General features: G+C 50.3%; 1 protein-coding gene across 5 annotated transcripts in view; it reads left to right on the top strand.

Annotated features, from left to right (window-relative positions):
- Window positions 1–20758, top strand: part of Scm (Polycomb protein Scm) — a 200311-nt gene that overhangs the window by 150028 nt on the left and 29525 nt on the right. For 3 of the 5 annotated variants that reach the window (XM_084605569.1, XM_084605592.1, XM_084605575.1), the window contains one exon: window positions 1051–1269. The exons of 1 other annotated variant lie outside the window; for it this stretch is intronic. In XM_084605569.1, coding sequence (XP_084461695.1) covers window positions 1051–1269 — 219 coding nt within the window. The remainder of the gene's footprint in view (window positions 1–1050; window positions 1270–20758) is intronic. One more of the 5 variants, XM_084605580.1, reaches the window with a different exon arrangement.

Here is a 20758-nt window from a genome sequence, read left to right as displayed (position 1 = left end):
CAGCTAGTTTCCATGATGTTTGGTACGTGGAAAAGCTGCAATTTCACACGAGGTGCAAGCTAGTATAGCTTCCAAATGTGATTGATTCACACAATAAATTATATAGAAGGAATCGAAGAGGACACGTTTGAACTGTTGTATGGTTGTACGGCAGTAAATATTAGTGTGGTTTAGCTCTGGTTAATCCTACTTGAATTGCGAAAGCTACAGCGGCAGCTCCTTTTGCCTGCTACATTATTCCCCTATCACGCCCTATCAGTGTAAGGTGCTACATTATTGTGGACACATAAGCTCATCTTTTAAGGGTATGACGCGAGAGCGTAAGCTACCAGCCCACATATAAAGTCATGCTTCAAACAAGCCGTACAGACGTGCCTGCGTGTGGTAGGGGTAACGAGAATGCAAACGATTCTGGCAGGCTGATTCCGATATCACCCTCCCATATGAAAGGAGCGACCCAAGTTGGCAGCTGCTGCCCGTGGCATTGGGGTAATGTGCATTCAAATGTCATGGCAGGCTGATTTTTTTATGAGGAGACCGTAGCTACGCCTCTTCACAGCGTAGCTGCAGCCGCTCGAGGTCGCGCTTTGGCTGTCATAATAATAATACAGTTTTATTTGAGGAAGGCTGCCCAGTCATTTTTAGTGCATTACAACTGAGGCCTCCTTGTCCCACATTTCGCCAGTGTTTGTCCAATCCTCCTCACAAGAATGCCTCTGGCAGACGGCAGGTGACTGGCAGCATGACTGATTAGTCAGCAGTTTGTGTGATGTCACCAGACCGAACTGGCTGGAGCAGCCAATTGGGACAGCAGATGTGGGATGGAAATCAGGCCCGGTCTCGGAACCACGAGTTGTACATGCTGTGGTAGATTGCGACTATATGCTAGTGACTATGTGCCACCCGAAAGTAAAGTTAAAACCAAAGTGCTAACGCAACCACTTCTGGCCTACCCACTCTAGATCAGCTGCTGTGCAGGTCAGTGGCAGTGAAAACTTAGGGCACTATGTGGGAACTTGATGCAGCTTTGCATGGCTTCTGTTGTCGCAGTAGCAGAGCAGTCATCCATGGACACAGCCCGGACAGGAACGGCCACAGCCGGCGAGGGCACCCAGCACCAGGGCAGCAGTGGGGGGGCCCATTCGGCAGCTGCCGCCAAGCGGCGCCCATCTTCAGACTTGTCTGGTGGGGCGCTCTCTGCACAGTCAGGCACTCAGCCACCACCAGCCAAGATTGCGTGCATGCGTAGCAACTCCACTGACACCGAAGGTGGGCCGGCTTTAATTGCTTTGAATCCACTGATTCCACCTGGCTAGGCACAGTGGTGGCAATGATATTACACATCGTGCCACATCTGTGCAGAATGCGGCAGCAAATTTTAATTCCAAAGCTAAATAGTGTGCGACCGCAGCTGTTTGCGGATGATGCCATTATTATTGGGCAGTGTGTGTCTATGGTGCGCAGAAAGTGTACTTTGGAGACGGGGAGATGCCAAAGCAACACGACGTTGGAACCACTGGTTTAGATTATGAGCTCTTTTCAGGACCAGGCAATGTGTGAGGGGGCAAAATTCATGCAAGATTTTTTACATGAATGGAATGTGACCCTGGTGTGGGATGTACCAAAATGTAGCCACTTCTTTTATGATATTGAGAGAAAACTAGACCAGATGTTGAGAGGAACATGGGACTACTACCTTCACAAGCTTCGTTCTTACTTTCTGCAATGTTTGTTGTGCCTCGGAGCAGCAAACATGACTAGGGAGCACCCGGATAGCCGCACTTCGGCACCTTGGAGCAACACAATGCGAGTTAATTGGTCTTTCTCCTGGCCATTTCGAACTGCGCATAGCGCTTTTAAACAGCTGAGATGTCTTAGTTGTCTTAGCTTAGCTTAGCTTAGATGTCTTAGCTGAGATGTCTTAGGCCTATGCACCCACATAGCTTCTACGAAGATGTAGAATCGGCAATGCGAAAAGCAAAGACGCAGTATACTGTACTAATGGGCGACTTCAATGCCAAGGTAAGGAAAAAGCAGGCAGGAGACCATAAGAAGAAAAACTGCGTTGCCTCGAAGACAGTCCACGGCGAGAGCGGCACCGTTGATGAAGGGGCTGCTGACAACTGGCGGAACCACCGCCTCGCTGAGCTGCAAAAGGCTTACGCGGACAAGGATATCTTCAACCTTGACGAAGCAGCACTCTTTTATAAGATGCTGCCTAGCCGCACATACACTTCGAAGGGAGAAGCGTGCACAGGCGCTAAGCAGCGCAAAGACAGGGTAACAATACTTTTCATCGCCAACTCTATCGGCGATGAAAAGCTGCCGCTGCTTATTATCGGCAAGTCGCAAAATCCACGGTGCTTCCGAAATGCATGGCTCCCCAGAGACGTGACCTACCGCGCCAATAAAACGGCCTGGATGACTGCGGCACTCTTTGAACAGTACGTACGTGCTCTTGATCGCAAAATGGTGAAGGACGGTAGGAAAGTGTTGTTCGTGGTGGACAACTGCCCCGGCCACGGAAAAATAGACAACTTGGAGGCAGTTACGCTGGAGTTCCTGCCTGCGAATATGACGTCCGTGCTCCAGCCGATGGACCAAGGAGTCATTGAGATTGCTCGCAAATTTTATAGAAAGAGCCTCCTGCACCGAATTTTGTGTTTTAACGACAGCGGTAAGAAGTACGAAATAGGAGCCTTGCGTTGCCCAGGGGGCGCCGCGAAAATGGTGCTAAAAAGCGCCCCCCTAGGCGTCTGCTGGGTAGTACAAATCCCTGGCATCTGCATTCGAATGCATGAAGTCAGTATGGATCCACTGCTTTAATTTCTATTATATACGAATTACAACAAATTTAAGGCGCTGAAAATTCTTTTAGGGCTGTCAGGACGTAAACAAAGGCAATAAATAATCCAACGGGCAGGCATTATACGACATGCAGCAATCAAAGGCGAAGTCGCCCGCGCACCAGGCGAGTGTCGCGCGAATTCGTGGAGCTCTACGAAAGCTTTACACGTAGCTGAGCAGTGTCAGGTTCTTTTCTTTAAATCTTCTGGCCACCTTGTTTTGTGGCTTATTCAGAGACAGCAATCTAAATAGATGACCAGACCGACCAATTTAACGACGAATAATTTTATGTACACACATGGACGGGACGAGAGTAGGACGAGTAAGTAGGACGAAGACTAAACACAAAATTGTCTACAGTCACCAGTTCGTTGGGTAGGCAGGAAAGTCTGTGTAGACGCTCCGGTTGGTCAAGCGTTGTAGGGTCGCTGACGCAGGGCCTCAGCAGGCTTAGCGAAAGACTAGGCCACCGGACGGGGCCCAGTGGAGGCACGAGGCCTCGGGTTGCCGTTCCAAGGCCGATGAGACAAGTCTCCCCGGCGTGCCTGGGTCCAGCACGGCGCCGAACGCCCGTGCCTGTGACGAACTGCCTTTAAAGCAGCGGCGATGAGCTGAAGCTGTGGTGCTCCCGGGCCCGATCGCCTGGGACAGCAGGAGGAACAGGACAGGATGCGGCCGGTAGGCCCCAGGTCTGGATCCCCGGGTCAGGCCTGGCAGAAGACGCACCGCTCCGAGCTCCGTGCACAACCGATCGGCTCCGCTGCTCGCCTGTTCTCCCCTGCTCGTGCCTCGAGCTCCTCGAGCCAACTTCCACGTTTTCCTCTTCTTCTTTCTCCAAACGTGGTTTTCCTTCTTCGTCTTTTATCAAATTCTCCCCACTCACACACATGTTCTTCACAAGCAGAAGCAAGTGAATCCACGAAACCGCAACACGGATAGGCAGCGTAAGTATCCCCTCCTAGGCACAAACAGTCTTTCCGATGGGCACTTTGAGACGGCCGTGCACGGGCCGTTGGGGTTTGCGTTCAATGAATGCATGTGAGCTTGTAAGTTGATCCTAAGCTAGTTTTTGCTTTTTACGCACAATTTAGCTGATAAGTCACACTCGTAATGTTTGGAAATACAGTCCACGTACTGGAAAGTCCCACAGAAAGCTGAAGCTGGGACTGCAGATATGTTCGGATTACACCGCGGCAGGCGCTTGTGTTCGTCGTTAGGTGCAGATATCAGAAGGCACGCTGACCACGTTTCACTGCTCAACTGCTAATAGTCTTTGATTTATGTGCTTTCAGCTCTCTGGCCAGAATGTTTGCCTGTTGGGGGCAGTGGGGACTTTGCATATTAGAATTAAGCGCTCTATCAAATCAAGAACGCACGGTACATGACAGAAATGCTATTGTCAGCTGCTTTGTAATTATAAATATGCCCCAAATGACGTCCATTACTGTTTTCTCTTGAAAGTGAATAGCTGCTTTCATCGAGATAGGAAACGTTTTAAGTAAACTCTAGTTTATTGTCCTCACCTTTCGTTGCTTGACGTACGCACGTGCAGTTCTTACTTACACAGCTGCTGAAAACAGTAGCATAACGGACGAGTTCGTTCTTGATCAAAAATAAACATGCGTATATAGCTGCAGTCTATATATTTCAGCTCTGAGCTGGCGGAGAGGCCAGCTTAGAGCGAACGGTGTTTCTCTAATCAGTGCATGCATGCACATGACTGCCCGTACCAATCGCACCGTAACCCCGTTTCGTGCGGCTAGAAAGAAAGCACTAGAGTTGAACAATGAAATTGTTAACTTGTCTGTGGCACCCTACGACGCAAGCAAAAAAAGCAGCGGTGACGATTCTTCAGGACAGATGGTACACTGTAAGATCAATGCCACATGCTTTGAACATTTCGTCGGAAGGCAGCCGCAGCGCTTCTTCTTCTTCTTCTTTTTTTTTTTTTTATGTTAGCCTACTGCTGGTTCATAATGATGTCCATGATACATGACGACTCTCTTCACGCTTACGAAGGGGCAGAAAGAAGCAAGAATCGACGTAGAAAGCCTGCGAATTATGCGCTGCAGCATAGGCAGAGACGACGTACTACAGTAAAAGCTCGTTAATTCAAACTCAAAGGGGCTACGAAAATTGTTCGAATTAAGCGGAGTTCGAATTAACAGTCGGGCACTGGAATGAGCGCCATCGTGGCCCACCGTACTTGCCGAGCCCACATGTTGACTCATTACCATGAGTAAAGAGGGCTAGGCGCTACGCAGCTATTGCAAACTGCTTCAAGCACAGTGGTTTCACTGAGAGCATTCACATAGCTGATGCAATGACGTGGATTCCAACTCAGAGGAAGAGAGAGACTTTACAAGCATTCTGCCATCGAATGTTCGGCTGTGCGATTGTCTCAATCGACAGTTATGTTGCCGTTGCCGGCCATCTCACCGACAGTGAAATCGTTCAGAAAGCTTGAAGGCTCCGCCTTCTAAAATACGGGTTCGCGAGTGATGGTCTCGCCCGACGAGTGAAAACCAAGTCTTTCTTAAAAACACCGGTTTATTCTGGATCAACAGAAAAGTATAAAATAGAAAAGAAACAGCATTGGTCAAAACTGCGCTGGAAACATGCCGTCGAAGTTCGCGACAATGGACTATGCAGAATAAAACGGAACAAGGGTCAGGGCTTCACCGCGACAACACAAAACACACTGCGGCGCGGATAGGGCGAGTAATAGGGCCAAAGCGTTGATCACGGTACAGAAACATTGCTACTCGCGTGGCAGCACTCACGCTAACACTCCTAAGGCTTCCTTGAAGGCGCCGCTTCCGTCTTCACCTCGCAGGACTCTGCTCCGTCGTCCGTGTACATCCCGCCGGCTTGGGACGCTGCCACGCCGCCCTTCTCTGGCCGGCCGCCCGGCGAAAAGGCCACGAGCCCTGCTTCCGACGCGCTTATCTACCCTCTGTCTCGCGCCGATAACATGCCGCCTCCGCTCCGGGCAGCTCGCTCATGCGTACTCGCGCTGCCCGGGCGGACACCAACACAAACAGAAAAAAGCGCTCGCGGTTCGAAACTCTAAAAGGGGCTGTCGGGCCCCACACTTTCCCCCTCTCAAGACGGTACACCTCCCGACGTGTAAAACAAAAATAACGCGGGATAAGGACGGAACTGGTACTGCTGCTGGCGGGGCGCATGCTTGGAGGTATCCGCCGAGCATGGGTACCCGTAGTGCCTGGTAGGTCAAGTGGTTCTATGTGGCTAGTGGACAGATGTGGTAAGCTCGAAGATCGGCCACGTTGACTGGTCCGGCTTCTCGACCACCCTGCACATGGCGAATAAAGTAAGAAAGCCGAGACGCGTGCTTTGTTATCGTGTAAGGGCCAGTCCATCGTGGAGCGAGAGAAGCAGCAAACCCTTTTGCTGCATCACTTAGTGGGTGCGTGCGGCGAAGGACTTTGTCGCCGACTGTGAATTCCAAAGGTCGCCTTCCCTTGTTGTACTGGTTACAGTGTTCCAGGCGGGCAAGGTCCAAGTTTTCCCTTGCCTCCTTTAGAGTCTCGGCCAAGCGGCTGGAAAGATCATGCGCAAATTTAGAATGGCTAAGACCCGGTAAATCAGAGCCATTCAGAGCATGCTCAATAGGGAACCTGAGCTCACGACCAAGGAGAATGGCCACTGGCGTAAAACCTGTTGACCGGTTTACCGTGGTTCTTGTGGCGAAGGCCATTTCCTGGATACGAGCGTCCCAGTTCTTGTGCCGCTCCGTGAATGCCACCATCATAGTCTTGAGATTTCGGTTCACTCGCTCTGTAATGTTTGCTTGAGGATGGTAGGGCGTAGTCTTTTTGTGCTGCACGCCAAGAACTTTGCAAGTGGCAGTGAATATCCTACCGGTGAAATACGTGGCATTATCAGTGATAAGCTTAGCTGGGAAACCAAAGCGAGTGAATGTTTCTAGTAGCTTATCCCAAATTATTTTCGAGTCTAGCCTACTCAGCGGATACAACTCTACCCATTTCGAGAAATGATCAGTAATTACTAACAAGTAGCGATTCCCTTTCACTGCTTATCTGGGATAGGGACCCATTATGTCGCAAGCTACAATTTCCCATGGGTATCGGCTCTCTACAGGTTGCATGAGGCCCGGTGGTTTTCCTCCCCTCGGCTTCGCGGTCTGGCAGGTATGACAAGTGCGGACGAATGTCAGGACATCCCTTCTCATGCGGGGCCATGTTGCAACGCGACACAATTTGTCATATGTTTTCTTGCCATCGCTGTGACCTGCGAGACGTGTATCGTGGAAGTACTCTAGAAAATGCTTACGTAGGCCCTTAGGAACGACCACACGAAATGCGGACTCACCACTGTCGGTGTCCGCAGCAGGTATATACCGCAGGATCAAACCATCTTCTGCTTCCACGTAGCTGTCATAGCTTCCGTTAAGCGCCTGGTTCCCTGCAGGGTTGGCGCTGTTCAGGCTTTGGCGTATCTGGTTGCACTGGTCGTCTGAAAGCTGAGCGTCAAGGAGCTGTTGACGGGACACCAGTGTGCCCCAGGTGTCGGCAGGAGCTGTCACAGCATGGACCGCGGGTGCTCGCTCTCCCTAGCCCGGAAGTGGAGCTCGTGACAGGGCATCGGCCACTTTGTTGAAAGTGTCTCTTCTGTATTCTACCCTGTAATTATACTTTTGGAGAGCGAGTGACCAGCGGGCTAGACGGCCAGCAGGATTTTGCAACCTTGAAAGCCACGATAGGGCCTGGTGGTCGGTCTGAAGAGTGAATTCTGCGCCATCCAAATACATGTCAAATTTCTTGAGGGCAAACACAATCGCGAGACACTCTTTCTCTGTCACAGTATAGTTCCTTTCCGGTGCCGTCAGTGTATGACTAGCAAACGCCAATGGGCAAAGCTTTCCTTGATGTTCTTGAAGCAATACCGCCCCAATTCCGTACTCACTTGCATCCGTTTGTACCGTGAATGGCCGGTTAAGGTCTGGAAGCCGCAGGTGTGCAGTATCCGCGATGGCTGCAGACAGTGAACGGAATGATACCTGCTCGGCTTCTGTCCATGACCAGCGGGCACCCTTCCGGAGGAACTGATGGCGGGGTCGCGCCAGGTCAGCGCAGTTCGGGATGAAGTGGCGGTAGAATCCCACCATGCCCAAGAAACGCTGGAGGCTCTTTATGTTGGTTGGTGGGGGGAGCTGCAGAATGGCTTGAAGCTTCTCTTCATCCGGGCGAACTGTGCCCTGTTCCACAATGAACCCAAGAATATTGATTGTGCTTGTCACCAACTGAACCTTGCCGGGGTTAATGGTTATGCCCGCCTTCTGCATTCGTTAAAGGACATTCGTTAGATGACGGAGGTGCTCTTCTAAGCTTTCTGAGAACACTACTACGTCATCCATGTAGGCCATAGCGTAGTTAAATTTAGTGTCTCCGAGCACAATATCCATTACCCGTTGAAAAGTAGCAGGTGAATTGCACAACCCGAAAGGCAATCGCACAAATTCGAACAGTCCCCGGTGGCAAGTGAAAGCCGTTTTCTCAATGTCGCAGTGGTCAATTGGGATTTGCAGAAATCCCCTACTGCAGTCAAGAGTTGTAAAAAATTTTGCTGACCCAAGTGAGTACATGACAGTCAACAGACGGGAAAGGGTAAGAGTCTCGCACTGTCACAGCATTCAGACGTCGATAATCGACACACAATCGTGCTGTTCCATCCTTCTTAGGCGCGAGAACAACAGGAAACGCCCAGGGGCTTTTCGATGGTCTCACCGCACCGGTAGCCACCATTTCGTCGAGGGCCCCATCCAGCAGCGCTCGCTTGTGGACACTCAAGGGCCTTGGATTGAATCTGATAGGACGAGCATCGCCAGTGTCAATCCTGTGGGTTAGTACGTTGGCCTTCCCCGGAGCCTCCGTGAACATTGCTGCAAAGGGCCTGAGCATTGTCTCGATTCTGCTTTTTTCCGCTAGTGAGCCCGTGAAGGAATTCAAAACGGTTAGAATACCACAGCCTGTGATATTGGCCGAATGGCTGTTTGTGGCAAGCAACTGTGACTGTGTCTCAGCGGCCTTAGTCTTGAACTGAAATGCTTCTGTACCGGTGCCATACCGGTAGGTTCCCTTACTGAGATCTATCATGATTCCTGCCTTCACTATGAAGTTACGGCCTAGTATGACTGGCCAGGATAGTCCGGGGAGGTGTAAGAAACGCTGTCTGATCTTTCGACCATTTATAGCAACTGTTAGGTGGGCTGCTGAGGTTGCGGGTACTATGTGAGTCGACGCCATACGAAGGTTAGTGTTTACACTCCACAACCGGACACGTTTTATCTCACAGGAATTTTTCACCTGATCGCCGAAGACTGACACCGTAGACCCTGTGTCTAAAAGGGCTGGAAGCTCCAGTCCGGCCATTTTGACCAAGACCAGCGGGGTCTTGTCTGGTTGGCTTTCCTCAAAAGAAGTTGACGGGACTGCACTCACCGAGTGTTTGTAGGGTTTCTCGGGGTCTGCCTCATGCATAGCAGGTGGTGACAATGGTACCTGTGTCGATGGCACCTGGGTCGAAGGCACCTGGGTCGGTGGCACCTGGTTCGATTCAGGCAGGAAAGGTAGCGACTGGATCAGCTCTCCCGGTGGTTGGCCACGTCTGTGCGGCCTGGCCGCTGGATGGTGCGATGACCAAAACACCCTCCCCTGTGTTGTCCTGGATCTGCGAATCGGAGGACAAGTTGTGCCCGAGGGCGACGCCCGCTTCTCACCTGATGGCGACACCGTTGCACCCGGTGGTGACACCCACGTTGCACCCGTAGGTGACGTCCACGTTGCACCCGGTGGTGACACCCACGCTGCACCCATAGGTGATGTCAATGTTGCACCCGGTGGTGACACCCACGCTGCACCCGTAGGTGAGGTCCACGCTGCACCCGTAGGTGACGTCCACGTTGCACCCGTAGGTGAATGGTAGCCGGCAGCCGCTGTAGGAGATCTCCGGGATTTGCGCGCTCTGACGTGGGGTGTCCCAACTGCTTCCACACAAGGGGTACCAGCGCCTGCGTATGGCAAGAAGACACGGGGCCCCATCTGACCTGTCACCCCATGAAATCGGCTCGTCACCTGAGTAGACGCATCAGGTCTTGTGACTCTGTGCAAGTCGCCAGCCCCCGTACGGCAGCCTGGCGTCTCCAGGCTGCGTGCTGCCGATGATCCAGGCCACGCACAGGACGGCTCAAGGCAAGTCTCTGCAGGGGGAGGTGGTTTGTACTGGAACTCCGCCAGGAAAGATGCCTCGATGCGGGATGCTTCTCTAGCCATGTCATTGAAGTCCGCGAACTGGCGACGCCGGAGATATGGCTCGTACCTTGGATGGCACTGATGTATAGCATGAGCCACCTTCTCTGGTTCCGGAACTGCAGGATCTGCCCGCTCATGCAGCTCTTGAAAACTGCGCAAAAACTCTAGCAAACCCTCGTATTCGCCTTGCGTCCTGGTGCAAAGCTCGTCTTTCATACGGATGTCATAGTCAGGCGGCGAAAACTCTTCTCGAAAACGGTCTATAAAATCCTGCTTTGTTGTGAACAGCCGCTGTCTACGCCTCCAGGTTGCTGCGGAACCTACCAAAGCTACGGGAAGCACACGCGTGACCAGAGCGCTGTCCGAAATTGCCATTGCCATCTGATAATCGACGATTTCATAAAGAAAATCGCAAACAGATTTCTTGTCGGCGTATCCTTCAAACCTTGGCACGGCCAAATTCAGCCGCAGCTGATTATCGTGATACAAGGGAGGGGGCGTTAACGAAATTGCCTCGCTTCCTACCATTTCTCTGAAATGTGCCTTTGATTCAAGTAGCTCGTTCAGGAGGCCAAGAATTCCGCTACAAATGTCCGATGGTTCGCTTTTCCTGTCTTCTGATTGCTCATGCTCGGAACCCGCCCGTGTGGGAGACCGAACTGTCTCCGCTAACTGGGCGCTTGCACCCGGTAAGTCCGACATCGCTACGCACGAAACTGCATGAACCTCAACTTGGTACACTCGCGGGGCAAGCCAAAGCTCGAGCAGAAATCACGTTGGGCGCCAAATGAAGGCTCCGCCTTCTAGAATACGGGTTCGCGAGCGATGGTCTCGCCCGATGAGTGAAAACCAAGTCTTTCTTAAAAACACCGGTTTATTCCGGATCAACAGAAAAGTATAAAATAGAAAAGAAACAGCATTGGTCAAAACTGCGCTGGAAACATGCCGTCGAAGTTCGCGACAATGGACTATGCAGAATAAAACGGAACAAGGGTCAGGGCTTCACCGCGACAACACAGAACACACTGCGGCGCGGATAGGGCGAGTAATAGGGCCAAAGCGTTGATCACGGTACAGAAACATTGCTACTCGCGTGGCAGCACTCACGCTAACACTCCTAAGGCTTCCTTGAAGGCGCCGCTTCCGTCTTCACCTCGCAGGACTCCGCTCCGTCGTCCGTGTACATCCCGCCGGCTTGGGACGCTGCCACGCCGCCCTTCTCTGGCCGGCCGCCCGGCGAAAAGGCCACGAGCCCTGCTTCCGAAGCGCTTATCTACCCTCTGTCTCGCGCCGATAACATGCCGCCTCCGCTCCGGGCAGCTCCATCATGCGTACTCGCGCTGCCCGGGCGGACACCAACACAAACAGAAAAAAGCGCTCGCGGTTCGAAACGCTAAAAGGGGCTGTGGGGCCCCACAAGCTATAGGGGGTGAACAGCCAAGTTCCGAAGATGATGACGATGCTTGTGATGAACTGCCGCATCATACTATGAAGGAGGCTGTTGAGGCCTTGAGTGTTCTTGAAGATATATGTGCAGGTTCTACGGACAGTGTGCGCGCACTGCATCATTTGGCAGAAGTGCGCAAGGTAGTACATTAAAAGCTCGTTAATTCAAACTCGAAGGGGCCGAGAAAATTGTTCGAATTAAGCGGAGCTCGAATTAACAGTCGGGCACTGGAATGAGCGCCATCGTGGCCCACCGTGCTTGCCGAGCCCACATGTTGACTCATTACCATGAGTAAAGAGGGCTAGACGCTACTGCACGTTTACGGAGGGCGATTCCGATAATTTTTGCAATTGAGCCGCAGCGGCGAATGAACGTGACTAATCGGTCAGTCATGCACCGCAAACAAGAACCGGAATGCATTCGTGTGAGTAGTGAGCTTCAAAACATGTTTATTTACACGGAAAAATAATCGGTAATGTGTGTTTGCTTGCGTTTCTTGTGCCGAGACTCCACAAGCATTGACTGCAGCTTGTCCAAGACTTCCAGCGCAGGATCCGAATTCTCGTCGGCGGAAAAGTATCGTACAGCGAGATCGAGCGCCGGCGCTACTTCACATGCACTAGGGGGTGGCACCGGATCGTCGCCTTCGTCGGACTCTTCATCGCTTTCAGCCGTGTTCGCCACCCCTGAGCCCTGTGGAGCACATGCAGCCACGATTATATCCTCATCACTCAAGGGCCCAGACGTCTCCACACCGTTATCAACGTCAACGTAGGCTTTAAAGGCGACACCCTCCGACAAAGCCACGTAGCCACGGTCGAGCACGACGGAGTCATCATCAGACGAAGCCTCCGCTACCTCCGCGCTGCATGCTTCTGGGGCGTCACCGAAACCACACTTGCGGAAACAATTTTTGATAGTTTCCGACTTGACGGTATTCCACGAGGATGCCAGCATGTGGACAGCTCCAAGCAAATCGGTACGACTTGCCACTGTCCAAACAAAGGAGAAGTCTCTCTAGGAGGTGGCGCCTGTATAGCGTTTTTAAGTTCTGAATAACTCCAAGATCCATAGGCTGGAGCACAGAAGTCGTGTTCTTGGGCAAAAATGCCAAGCGGATTGCTGTCAGTCCACTCGCATCACAATGAGCTGTACAGTTGTCCACGAACATGAGAACATTCCTATTCTGTGCAGTGAATTTCCTGTCTAGCTTGCGCAGCCAGTCGGTGAAAATTTCCCGTGTCATCCTTGACTTTTTGTTTGCGGTGTAATCAACCGTCTTGATGCCTTTAAAACAGCCAAGCTTCTCTGCCTTGCCGATCACCAGCAAGCGGCACCGTTCCGTGCCCGTCGCATTTGCGCACATCATGACGGTGATTCTTTCTTTGCTTCTCTTGTCGCCAGCACAAGTGTCGCCTTTGTAAGTGACGGTCTTGTTGCGGAGCAATTTGAAATACAGCGCCGTCTCATCGGCATTGAATACATCGCTGAGAGCATAACCAGCGAGGAGTTCCTTCAGTTCACCGGAGACCCACTGTTCACACGTTTCCTTGTCGACTTCAGCCGACTCCCCACAAACGTTTCTAAATGTCAGCCCGTGACGCGCCTTGAAACGCGACAGCCAGCCTTCCGACGCGCCGAACTCGCTGATGCCCATTTGGCTGGCAAAGACTGCAGCCTTCGCAGCAATTATGGGCCCGCTTAACGGAATGTTCCGGCTGCGAACTTCTTTTATCCATGCCATTACGGCACTCTCCACTTCGGGATGGGCCGACGTCCGTAGCCTTTTGCGAGAGGGCTCCATAACGTCTTTACAAAAGGCAGCACTGATCGATTCCTTGTTCCTGAGATACGTTGACAGCGTGCTCTTCTTGATGTCGTACTTTTTGGCTATATCCGTCTTGGATAGGACACCACGTTCCACCTCACTCAAAATCTCCATTTTCGTCTTGAGGTCCTTTGCTGTGTATTTACCGCGGTTTGCCATGGCTGTCACAATCAATGAGTCGTCGCTGGCAAAGCGGTGAGGCAACGAAAACGGTAAAACTTGGACCACCGCGGCACGAACAAATGCACGACAATGACAACTGCGTTGTGCACACAACGTGACCGCAGGACAAAAAGAAAAAAGGCTTGTCAAAAGCGCACCCAGCAACCGCGGTGCAGCCAAAACCTGCAACGGCTGGCGCCGGACCGTTGGTGTGATGGAGCCTGGCGGCACCCGGCAGCGAAAACCTGCTACGGCATGCACCGGAATGCTCGCTGTGACTGTCGAGTGCGCACCTCGTCTCGCGCGCGCGGGCAGATTTGAAAGATTTTGTTTTTCGCGTCTTTAGTAATCTTTCTGCGCATAGTATACGGTATGGGCCGACTTCTGTCTGCGTGGAGCTGTGTGAGCCACGGGCTCCTAGACCGAATTGACCGTTGTGGATACTGGCATGTTCGAAGTATCGGGCGTTTTCTCCTATTGAAATACATAGGGCCATGCCGGGTCCCGAGTGTCAGTTCGAATTAACCGTAAGTTCGAATTAACAGAGTCATATAACGAGGTTTTACTGTACCTATTCAGGCTTTTCTTGGCCGCCACGAGGCGGCGCCACCCTACTAAAAACTCCAGCGCAAGGTCCCTATAGATTTACTGGGTGCAGTCCACCTAATCGCTGAAGCCTGGCGACAAGTCCGGCCACTGACGATTGTGAATTGCTTCGCGCAGCGAGAGATCGCTCGAACCCTCCATACTCGAACCAGACACTGACGAGTTCAGTGATTGTGATAAACTCTGTGAAGAAGTTCTCGAAGCTGCTGGTTGCGCTGGCGATACCGAAGTCATCACTTTTGAAGAATATGTGCTATATGAAGAGGACGTGCCTGTTACCAGAATGCTGTCCGACGCAGATATCGTTGCAATGACAAGCAACGAAGGTGGTGATCAGGTTGATGACGAAGAGCCTCGAGAAGTGCCCACGACTGCAGAAACAAGGAACCTCCTACGCTTGCTCCGCAACAAAGTTGAATGCGGCGGCGGCGACCAATGGCTCGTGCTATGCGTTCAGCAGCTCGAAGACGCTTTTGCCGGGCCAAATGCCAACGCGAAGCAGACAAGCATTACCCAGTTTTTCCTGCCAAAATAATAAAGTTCAGTTTTTTCCTGAGAAATCTGCGTTTATTATATAAAAGCTCCCTTTGTACAGTGGAGTGTCGACGGGCGTGGCGGGCCGAGGGCCACCAAAGAATTTCCGCTCGTCGCTGTCGCACTCAGGTTCTGGGCATGGTTTTGGGCATGGTTCTGTGGTTTTAGAAAATAGCTACTCATTTTTCTTGTTTGTTTTTTTTCTTGCGAGCGAAGTTTGTTTTTCTAGTCCGGTTTGAGTGAAGAACGACAGGCGTTGGCGGCGGCGTCGCGCGACTGATCGCCAGGGACTGTCGCCAGAAATTTTCGGAATTTTTCTTAACTCGAAACTCTGCTTGTCTCGAAATTTTTCCCGGATTTTGCAACTTCGTGTTAACGAGGGTTTACTGTACTGTGTTCAACCCCCGCCATTATTCAAGATGTAGAGGTAATCGGGAAAGTGCGATGCAGTGACCACAGGATAGTGAGGTCCCGAATTAGCCTAACTCTGAAAAAGGAACGCAACAGATTAGTAAGAAAGAAACCCATCAACTAATTAGCGGTGAGGGGAAGGGCAGAAGAGTTCAGAATCTCGCTACAGAATAGATATTCAGCTCTAACCGAGGATGGCAACATTACCCTAGAAGCAATGAACAATAATTTCAGAAATATCATTACTGAGTGCGCTGTAGATGTAGGCAGTAGGATAGTTACAGAGGATACCGGTAAGCTGTCTAAGGAGACGAAAGATTTGATTAAGAAACGCCAGAGTATGAAAGCTTGCAATCCAACAGACCAGATCGAATTGGCCGAGATATCAAAGCTAATCAATAAGCGCAAGGTGGCCGATATAAGGAAGTATAACATGGAGAAAATTGAGCATGCTGTAAAGAACGGGGGAAGCCTTAAAGCGGTAAAGAAGAAATTGGGCATAGGCAAAAACCAGATGTATGCGATAAGGGACAAGGCGGGTAATGTCGTCACGAATATGGACAAGATAGTGAAAGTAGCCGAGGAGTTCTATGCAGATCTCTACAGTAGCCAAAGTAGTCAGGACCGTAACGAGATTGGCGGTAGGGAAAAACAGTCAGACATTCCACCAGTGACGAAGGACGAGGTCAAGAAAGCATTAGAAACTATGAAAAGGGGGAAATCAGCTGGAGAGGATCAGATAACTACTGATTTGTTAAAGGACGGGGGCGATATCATGCTAGAAAAACCGGCCTCCCTGTATACGCAGTGCCTGGTGTCATCGACTGTACCGGAACCATGAAAGAATGCAAACATTATCCTCATTCATAAGAAAGGGGACTCTAAGGACCTTAAAAATTACAGACCAATCATCTTACTGTCTGTTACGTATAAGGTATTTACTAAGGTAATAGCTAATAGAATCAGGACAACCTTAGACTGCCACCAAGCAAAGGATCAAGCAGGTTTTCGGAAATGGTACTCTACTATCGATCATATCCACACCGTCAACCAGGTGATAGAAAAATGCTCGGAATATAACCAGCTCTTATACATAGCATTCATTGATTACGAAAACGCATTGGACTCAGTTGAAAGCTCGGCGGTGATGCAGGCATTGCGAAATCAGGGGGTAGACGAGCCATACGTGAAAGTGCTGGAAGATATATATAGTAGCTGCACAGCAACCATAGTTCTGCATAAAGAAAGTAACAAAATTTCCATAAAGAAAGGTAGATAAATGAAGGAGGAATGAGGGTGCTTGTTATAATACATGAAGGAAAGAAGCCAACAGTCAACGCCAAGGAAGGCATTGGGATTGTACTTTGTTTTCGTTTATTTATTATTTTTTTCTTTTTGTTCTTTTTTTAATGTTTACTTCGGTAATCACACAAATTAGTAATGTAATCTGTTTAGGGGAAAGATAAATAAACACAAAGTAGAAGGAAAAACAACATGCCGATGGTGGGAACCGAGCCCACGACGTCCGAATATCGCGTCCGGTGCTCTTCCAACTAAGCTACATCGGCCACTGTCCCCCCTGCTACTTTCTTGGGTATTCATGTGATCTGTATACGAACCTTGAGAGTGTTCACCAGCGCCACCCTCAGCCATAGCGGTGGACATGGAACATCCTGCGTTACCGCCAGCGTCACACAGAACGTGATCTAGAGCGAGGGCGTAAGCTGTGCTAGGACCCTCTTACGCTACCTATGGCTTCAAGACTGCCAGAACAGAGAACCCCGTAAGCTACAAGCAGATAAATGAAGGGAGAATGAGGGTGCTCGTTACAATACATGAACGAAAGAAGCCAACAGTCATCGACACCAAGGAATGCATTGGGGATTGTTCTTTGTCTTTTTTTTTTAATTTTTACTTCGGTAATTACACAAATTAGAAATGTGTGATTACGCACTACAAATGTGCAGACAATCCAACTCGGCCCGTGGAAAAACGCGATAGAGTGTAGTGCAAGGATGTGCCCACTCTTCTGCCCAGCTTTGTTTCTCCCCTTCCTCTGTCTCTCCCGGTCTTCGTTCGTAGCAGCACACACTACACATGCGCGGACAAGCCAGCTCGGCCCGTGGAAAAACGTGATAGAGTGAAGTGCAAGGATGTGCCCACTCTTCTGCCCAGCATTGTTTCTCCCCTTCCTCTGTCTCTCCCGGTCTTCGTTCGTAGCAGCACACACTACACATGCGTGGACAAGCCAGCTCGGCCCGTGGAAAAACGCGATAGAGTGAAGTGCAAGGATGTGCCCACTCTTCTGCCCAGCTTTGTTTCTCCCCTTCCTCTGTCTCTCCCGGTCTTCGTTCTTAGCAGCACACACTACACATGCACGGACAAGCCAGCTCGGCCCGTGGAAAAACGCGATAGAGTGAAATGTAAGGATGTGCCCACTCTTCTGCCCAGCTTTGTTTCTCCCCTTCGTCTGTCTCTCCCGGTCTTCGTTCGTAGCAGCACACACTACACATGCGCGGACAAGCCAGCTCGGCCCGTGGAAAAACGCAATGGAGTGAAGTGCAAGGATGTGCCCACTCTTCTGCCCGGCTTTGTTTCTCCCCTTCCTCTGTCTCTCCCGGTCTTCGTTCGTAGCAGCACACACTACACATGCGCGGACAAGCCAGCTCGGCCCGTGGAAAAACGCAATAGAGTGAAGTGCAAGGATGTGCCCACTCTTCTGCCCGGCTTTGTTTCTCCCCTTCCTCTGTCTCTCCCGGTCTTCGTTCGTAGCAGCACACACTACGCGTCATTCACGCGGCAGCAGTGGACAGCAACCAGAACGCGTCTTTTAAGTTTTTCTGCACTTGTTCACAGGAAGCCGCTGGGATATCGTGGAACCCTGCTGCGCTATCGTCTGATCTGCGCCAGTACGTCCGGCTGACAGTCGAAAGACCATCGTGTCAATCTTCGCATCGATAGCCACGGAGCCACGTGACCACAAGTTGGCTACAAAAAGGACCAGCACTACAGGCCTGCTGTCATTCACGCGGCAGTAGTGGAGCAACCAGAACGCGTCTTTTAAGTTTTTCTGCACTTGTTCACAGGAAGCCGCTGGGATATCGTGGAACCTTGCTGCGCTATCGTCTGATCTGCGCCAGTACGTCCGGCTGACAGTCGGAAGACCATCGTGTAGATCTTCGCATCGATAGCCACGGAGCCACGTGACCACAAGTTGGCTACAAAAAGGACCGACACTACAGGCCTGCTGTCATTCACGCGGCAGCAGTGGACAGCAACCAGAACGCGTCTTTTAAGTTTTTCTGCACTTGTTCACAGGTTAGTGGTGCTTCTAGCCTTTCTTATAAAAAACAAATTTTTGTCTTGTCCACTGCTGCCACTTTGAAGGGTTTTTTTTAGATTTCTTGACGATGCCGGATGAAGATGCAAAAGAGTGTTTGTCATGTCATGGCCCGTTGCCTGAAGATGGCATGTATATTACGTGCACTGGTTGCAAATACTCGTACCATCTAGGCAAATGCTCTGGGGTGAAGACCACTAACTTCCGTACCAAGGGTGCTTCACTGACGTCTAGTTGGATCTGTCCAACCTGTGAACTTGGACAGAAAAGATGTAGCACCGTCCTCAGGCCAACTGAAGACTCAAATATTTTGAATAGGTTAAAAGAGTTAGATGAAAAGGTTGCCCTTATCCACCTCGTGTCCAAAGTTGACAATTTGACACAACTATTGAAAACAGTCAGTGACATTGAAACCTCGATAGAATTGCTTTCTGACAAATACGACACGATTCTGAACAAGTTAGACAAGCAGGACTCTGACATTGCAGCCTTAGAAAGTAGAGTCGAGAGCATAGAGTCAGGAACGTCACCGAGCACGAACGAAGTCAAACTAAAGCTAAATGAACTTGAACAGTACAGTCGCAGGCAAAACATGGAGGTACCGTCTGTTGCAGAAGTTTGCGGCCCAACGCGCCGGGCAGAGGAACAGTATCACTCCCGAGAGGCGGCGCTGCGCCCGCCGGCGCTGCCTGGTGACGCAGCTATAAAGAGTGAGGAGACTTGTTCTCTTCCCCTCATCCCGCGGCTGAGAGCAAAGATGTGCGATATCAACCGCTGGATGAGGAGAAGAGAACAAGCCTCCTCACTCTTTATAGCTACGTCACCAGGCAGCGCCGGCGGGCGCAGCGCCGCCTCTCGGGAGCGATACTGCTCCTCTGCCCGGCGCGTTGGGCCGCAAACTTCTGCAACAGACGGTACATGGACTCGCAGAGGAAGCAAATGAAAACCTGCTAAGAAAAATGAATGACCTGGCTTGCAAACTTCAGCTACCTCTGCTTGAAAACAGTAACCTGGACGCACTTCATAGGCTACCAGCACGAAAGGGGAAAAAGTCGATCGGTTTGCATCTGTCCGACTAAAAGAAGAGTGGATGCGGAACCGCTCATGCCTTGAGGATGAAGCATCTGACCTGAAATTTTTGGACAACCTCACCCCTTTCAATAAGCGCCTTCTTTGGTTAGCGAATGGAAAAGGCAAAGAAAAGAACTATCGCTTTGTATGGCAAAAAAATGGTCACATTTTTGTGCGGAAAACCGAGGGCGTCAGTGCAATCCGCAACCGTGATGAAAGTGACTTTGATAAGATGACATGATTTGCTGCATCGGTAGTGAATTTCTACTGTGAATGACAGTCGCAATGGAGAGCAGCCGTTATCACGATGCCAAGTCCTTTAGATGTATCAAGATTGCAAAAACTAAATCTGAATGCTTTTCTTTTTATCACCTGAATGCATGTAGCTTAAAGAACAAAGAAGAAGAAGTAGGTACTTTTTTGTCGACATTAGATCATGATTTTGACGTGCTTTCTTTCACTGAAACGTGGTACACTGATTTGAACGATGTTGTCTGCTTTCCGGGTTACAGATGTGAAGCACTGTTCAGGAAAAACAAAAAAGGGGGTGGTGTAGCTTTGTACATGAAAAACAGTATTCCTTATGTACTGCTCCCGCAATGCACAGTTTTGAGCCCCGCATACGAGTCACTTTTTATTCAGACAGGTGCATTCATTTTTGGCGTAATTTATCGGCCACCTTCTTCGTCCCTTCAAGAGTTTTTTCATTTTTTCGACGCTGTATTAGATGATTTTGCCTTGCAAAGTAAACGTGTGGTAATAATGGGTGATTTCAATATTAATATGCTAGAACAGCCACATTCTGTGAATGAATTCGTTGATATAGTATCGGCCAATGGGTTTTATAACATAATCACAAAACCTACCCGCATCACACACTCCAGCGAAACACTTATTGGTCTTTGTATAACAAACAGCGATATTCACGGTACAATAGCAGGAGTACTCCTGAGTGACGTCAGTGATCACCTATCAACTTTCTGCTTCATTCAAAGGTCATATAAACAGATCGTCGAACGTACCGATCGACCACAGAATTTTCGGATTATATGCAATATCAAAATTGACCATTTTCGTCAACTCGTTTCCTCTATAGACTGGAGCGAATTACTATGCGAGGAGGATCCTAATATTTTGTACGACAGATTCTTGGATAAAATAATAAAGTTGTATGAATGTGCTTTCCCAGTTGTAGCAACAGCCAAATGCAGAAAAGG

Source organism: Amblyomma maculatum, chromosome 1 (assembly GCF_055883805.1).
Source record: "Amblyomma maculatum isolate TAMU_Amacu chromosome 1, ASM5588380v1, whole genome shotgun sequence".
NCBI classification, from domain to species: Eukaryota; Metazoa; Arthropoda; class Arachnida; order Ixodida; family Ixodidae; genus Amblyomma; species Amblyomma maculatum.
The sequence above is the reverse complement of the archived record's forward strand: the minus strand, read 5'-3'. Positions and strand labels throughout refer to the sequence as shown.